Source organism: Homalodisca vitripennis, chromosome 4 (genome assembly GCF_021130785.1).
Source record: "Homalodisca vitripennis isolate AUS2020 chromosome 4, UT_GWSS_2.1, whole genome shotgun sequence".
Taxonomy (NCBI): Eukaryota; Metazoa; Arthropoda; class Insecta; order Hemiptera; family Cicadellidae; genus Homalodisca; species Homalodisca vitripennis.
Genome location: NC_060210.1, coordinates 181108307 through 181114800, shown reverse-complemented (window position 1 = coordinate 181114800; position 6494 = coordinate 181108307). Strand labels below are relative to the sequence as shown.

Below are 6494 nucleotides of genomic sequence, written 5' to 3'. Positions count from 1 at the left end.
CTATTAACCATATGAATTCGTAGAATATCGGAATAATAAATTTAATTACATTGTCCAAATCATGCCAATATTTATTTTATAAACACCAATTTAATTTTTTGGATTAACATTTTAAGTCTAGTAGGCTATCATTATAGAGAAGGCTATAATAATCAACGCATAAGCTTTTATTTTTTACTGTCTTGAGGATTAAAAAAACTCATCGGTTAAATCTTAGAGTAATAAAAGGTAATCAAATTAAAACATTCTTTTCAACACAATGCTATTTGAATTATGAAATCTAGATTTTCAAAATTAACACATTCACTATTTAGTCAACATTCTGACTTATGGGCAGTTCAAATATATGAATCCTCGCTGTTGATTGTAATATCATTTATTCAATCACTTCTTAATTATTTTGTGTACATTTGTAAGTATCATTTTGAAAGGTTTTAGGTACTATTCTGCTTACGAGGTTATTCACACCTTTGAGATGCACATCAATGCTAAGTACTATAATCCAAAATGGTCAAATATTTTGGGAGGAACGTTTTCAGAAGAATCGTTACAAACCAGACGTAACATTTTAACAAAACGTTATTTTCTATTCTCAAAGTTTTGGATATGCAGATTAAAGAAACATTTTCCTACAATTTGAGATACTAGTTAGCTGCCAATTTGTTAGCTGCATCTAAAGATCCACTTTTAACATAGGGTAAAGCTTAAAACCTCAAATCTATACATGTTTCGCCTTGGATTTTGGGATGTCAATAGTAATGAATAGTAAAAAATACGATTTTCTGTAAATACTAATGGTTTACAATTTATGTTCAGTATAGATTTTCCTATAAGAAACTCTATACTGAATATAACTTACATTATGAACAATTAGTATTAATAGAGAATAATATTGTTAACAATTTATTACCAGCAAGACACTAAAATCTAGTTTCTTATAGTGTAATATATAATCACTTGCTGTGAATTACTAATTATAACGCAGAGTTTCTATCAGTCCCTTACTCAGACCGGTGTTTTCGGACAAGTTCACGGGGCCCGGGCCGGACCCCACCACACGTCTATTTGAAGGTACCGTGTCGACGGACGTGATAGCTCTATCTAATAACTGTAACGCTACTACAGGCTAAATTTGTAATACTGTTAATTACAATTTCGAAGAAACTCTGACTATAGCAAGGGTATAGTGGTGAGGGGGTGCGGAGAAGCGGTGTAACGGGGACGCGGTGACGGGACATGACGGGGCCCGGTGACGGAACATGACGGGGGCGCAGTGACGGGACATAACGGGGGCCGGTGAGGGGACATGACGGGGCCGGTGAGGGGACATGACGGGGGCGCAGTGACGGGACATAATGGGGGCCGGTGAGGGGATATGACGGGGCCCGGTGAGGGGACATGAGGGGAGCGCTGTGACGGGACATAACGGGGGCCGGTGAGGGGGACATGACGGGGCCCGGTGACGGGACATGACGGGGCCCGGCTAAACATCTTTTCCGGGGCCAGCCAAGGCTGAGTCCGAGTCTGGTTCCTATGTAACATGGGATAGATTAAGGACAGACTTTTGGAAAACGCCCATAAATGTTTCATAACGTAACATAGTAATAATTAATATTATTTAGAGCTTTTGTAGGATTTCTAGTACTTTGTGCAGCCATCTTTTTACTAGATCCTTGTAAGTTAAATATGTAAACATGGTTTAATTTCTTTCATTATTGCCAAAGTAGGCTAACTGTGCTAAGTGTTTAACAGTGATACTTGCAGGCATTGTACACCGAACTGTCAACGCCACTCTAACTATACTTTACACAACTTTACTTATTTGTTTATAATGTTTAATATAATTTAAGGAATTCAATTAATAAGCTAAAGATTCAAATTTTATAAACATGTTAAAAACAAAAATAGTATTTTTTGTTTAATAAAATTTATTTCTGAACCCTTTTAACAGCTATATGAAATCAATAGTTCAGTTTCTTCTTATAAGTTCATTCTTTATTAGGTCCATCTTGTATTGAAATATTGGCAAAAGTAATGTGCAACAAATAATATATGTTCTATTATATCCAAATCTTCCAATTTTGAAATGCAAACAAAGGTATTATTTTCGTTGTACAAAGGCCTTAGACGCGTTTGGTTAAAATAACAGAAGAAGAGTAGCCATATAAAAATTTCTCATATAAAATATGTCTATAAATTCAATTTAGTAGGATTTAATATATTACCAACATATAATATGCTTTGAAATCATTAGATGGCCGCCGCACTACATTGGTAAGAGCTGAATAAGACAATCTACGAATGCATCTGGCCTTGCATTACTTTATTGGACAATTTCTGAAAGTTTGTTTTAACCTTCGAGGTTGAGTTTGAGAGGAATATTAAACATTATCCGACCAATTGTGCGATATGTTTATGAGAGCAAATAGTACGTGACGCATATTATTAGCGGGCTGATAGGCACTAATAGTAGTTCAAAGTTTATATGGGACATCTTAAATTTGCAGAATTATACTGTGCCAATGAATCGATCAATTGATTGTGATTGGAAACATTGCTTCATTTTGTTGGTTAGATAGAAACTCACTTTTCAATTAGAGATTAATATTGATTGTGATGTTGTCACAACCAGTAAAGCGCTACGTAGGCCTATATTCGTATTAGTTTCCGTCTGGGCCTGTATCGTAAAACAGCTGTTAGACGTCAACACTACGTCTAGTCGAGTGTGAGAGTTGGTCGAGATTGTCTGTACAAATCAATTTGTCTCTGTCACAAATATTCAAATATTCCGGGACCCCATAAAGTTTATGTGTCTCGCGTCATAAAGACAAGGCAGGGTAGAGCGGCACCTGCGGCCCAGCGGCCAGGCCCAGCTGTGGGGAGTCGGGTGACAGAGGTCATAGGTCGTGCAGGCTCTTGGGTCACACCCACGCGGCGGTCTCAGCTCCATTCTTACCACATAATATAGACCTACTCTTGCTTTATAAAATAGGACAAAACCACTATTAATTGACGCTCTGCCCGATGCGAACTACTTGGATTGAGGAACAAACATTTATTTACTTGTGTGCAACAAGAATTTATTTGTGTAAGCCATTACTTGAGGCGGCGTGCATCGGAAAACTTAGGTAGTTCTAACATCGGCAGTGCAAACTTAAGAACTAAGATTATAATTAATTATTCTTATGCTTATTACATGTGTTATAAGCATACCAGTTTCAGTAAAACTTATTAAATTCTTTCCCACAGGATGAGTGAGTAGCCTACCACAGGAACTCAATGACTATCCTGGGCTAACATTTGTTCTGGCTATGGTAGCTATGGTAAAATCTACACACACGTGCATTGGGTGCAGGGAACGTGTCAAACCCCTTGCATCAAACAGCAGAATTTTTTTAAAAAATACCGACTTGAGTAAAATTTCATGTCTTACGATGTTTCTTAAAGTTTGAGCGACAGTGATCAATACAATACTATATTATATTGTGTAAAAAATTAAAAGAAATTTGTTATTGTCTTTACGCTAGATTAGGTTTATAATGTCATATCGAATTATTTAATTACCATTAATATATCTACAGGTTATTAAATTACTTATTAAAGGAATGTGTAAATTGTCATCGCACGAAGAGCGGTCTGGTAAGACTCGCAGGCGCACTCCCCACTATTTCTTGGACCGTGTTGCCTTGACAACAGAACCCGTTACACATCACTCCACCCAGAAGCCAATAAGCATGATATTGACTGGCAAAAATGTGTTGGAATATGTACTGATGGTAGCAATTCAATGGCGGGTCGAAAAGGGACTTCTAGTTCTCGTTTGTGCAAAAGCGAAAATAGCAATTTAGACCCATTGCATGACCCGAGGAGAAGCATTGCCCGCTAAATGTCTACGTAATAACTGCACAATGTACCTAAGATTGTGATCACTGCAATCAACTACATTAAAAACAATCCTAAAAAGGTAAGATTTTGAACAGGTGTGCAAGGACATGGTATCTGACACCAAGGCCCGTTTTTACACCCTGCCAGCGCCCTAGGCACAACGAAGAGTTGCGCCTCATTTTATACCCCTGCCAGCTGACTAATCCCCCCCCCTACCAGCCCTACCATAACGCCTATACCCCGTAAATTTAGATTTAGTCTGAAATCCCAGTTTTGGTTCGGGTGGGACTTTAGACTTAATGTCCCTTAACTCTCCTTTACAAATATCCTGATTTTTTCGAGTGACTTCTCATTATCCACCACCTATGGACCCGCCGTGTCCCGGACTGGTAACGGTAGCCGTGAGGTCCACCCTCCCTTCTTTACATTTTAAGTATTTACATTATTTATAGTATTCGTTTCAATCACATTTTTCTTTGGATTATTTTTCGTTTTTGGCTTACCACTAGACTGACTAGAAATCCATAACAATAGCTTTTTTTTCTGGTTTTCTATGTTGCAAAGTCGATAATAATATTTGTTAGTCTAATTCTAAAGTAATGTCGTTTTGGGTGCACAGCAACAACAAGTCATTCAGCTTTTTATCTTTCATCAACTAATGACGATCTAATTTCTGACTTCACTCTTTTCAAAGCTGAAAAGCTACGTTCAGCTGTGCAGTTCGTCAAACGTCAGGTTAGAAATATCCTGAGAGCGACCTTCAAATTGGGGAAAGTGTTCTGTAATCCGTTTTGATTTTATGTAGGCGTACATATCTTTGATCTTAGAAAGGTTCTTCAAAACCATGTATTGTTTGAAATGGTTACATTCCCTGGGCAAAGTCTTGTCCATCAATATCGTTCTTGTATACTTCTCCTAACAGTTTAGCTTCACAAGCCACCTCTTTGGAATTTTTCTCTTCTAGATTTTGTAAGATCTTAAATATTGTGTCGAGATTTGTATAGACCTCCCTTCTTTTGAGCTGCGAAGCTATATTGTCAACAATGGCAATAAACATCCATGGCAATAAAACATCTTTCTCGAGATGTTTCTTCCATGCTTCTGTCCTTCTTATCATCGGGTAATAACTTTCTTTTTCTAACTTTGTCGTATACAGCTTCTTCTTTATCTGCAAGTTTTAATGCTTTGGACTCGACATCATCAAATAAATATCTCTTTTCACTCAAAAAACGAGGATAGTGTTTCAAGTGCCTTTGTATCACCAAATAGGTCTAAATCTTGATTTTGAAGAGTCAAACTTGTTTCCTTGTTTTATCAACTGTCTCTAGAATTTCGTCCCAGATCACAGTTAATAACGTGGTTTGGAAATTTCCAAGTGTTTTAGAAACCCATGGCTATGCATTGTGTTTCTTGTGTCTGAGTATCGTCTTTATTTAGCTCATCAAGAGCATCTTTTAATTCATGTCGACTTATTTTTAAAGCTCGAAGGGCGTCTGCCCTAGCAGACCATCTTGTGTCACTCAGGGGTTTTATCATTAGCTTTCTCTGATATTTCTTTGATTTTCCTTCGTTACTCTTTTCAATATGCCTTTTTAGGATGTTCCACCTGTAAGTGGATGCCGAGAAAAAACATACACCCCTTGTACGAATGTAAAAACATATTGTGTGTTATCTGGAAGGACACGCCTTCTCGGCAGCAAAACACCCAGCAAGGTTTAGTTGAATGAGCTGCACATAGTACATAGTCAGCAAGATCATTTTTACTGTTAATCCTTGCCTGAAGACCTGTATATGCCCGACATGTTTGATGCATTGTCGTAAGTTTGTCCACGACAGTTATCGACATCCAGCTCAAGTTTCTCAAGTAAACTGAGGGTTGCTTATTCCAAACTTCCAGATTCGTGGGCATACACTTGGTAAGAGTTTGTATCAGGCGTTTGTTGGCGCAAGCATTGGGCAATTAAACATAACGAAGTACTACAAGCCAATTGGTCTGTGTGCGACACGTCAGGTGTGGAGTCTATGATTATAGAAAGATAGTGAGCTTGCTTGATTTAATTTAAGATTTGTTTCAATATTTCTTTGCTCATAATCTCAATAAATTCACTGCAAATGTCAGACGAATGGCATGATACACTACCTTTGTCTTTGTTACCATGTGGTTGGTATGTGTTTCGCGATAAATAGATCAAATTCCCTATCAGCTCGAGACAGTCTAGAAATAGTCCCCGTTTGATGATTATGCATGCAGATACAACCACGGCAATTTGTTTCTCCTTTTTTGCGCCCCCCCCCCCCCCCAAAATGCCAATTGCCTAGCGCCCTAGGCACGTGCCTATTCGGTAAAACGGGCCTGTCTGACACTTCGTGTGTTTTATTCTGAAGTAGTTTTCGTTAGTTGTCTCTAGGCAACCCTGTGTCTAGGTGTTTGAGCTGACACGCGAGATATATGCTTACCTGAAGGATGTAAACCATGCCAGTGCCGATAAACTTTTGATAGGAACTTTCTGTTGAAGCTAGAGGGTTTCTTACTGAATTGTTTAAAAAAATTGAACATAACTTACTAATAATTGCAAAAAAGAACATAGATGTCATAAACTTGTCAGACA

At 37.9% G+C, this 6494-nt stretch overlaps 1 protein-coding gene across 1 annotated transcript; it reads right to left on the bottom strand.

Annotated features, from left to right (window-relative positions):
• Positions 1-1170: 1170 nt before the first annotated feature.
• On the bottom strand, positions 1171-1542 carry LOC124361319 (extensin-like). The gene has a single exon (XM_046815366.1). The coding sequence runs from the start codon at positions 1540-1542 to the stop codon at positions 1171-1173; it is 372 nt and encodes a 123-aa protein (XP_046671322.1).
• Positions 1543-6494: the final 4952 nt, after the last annotated feature.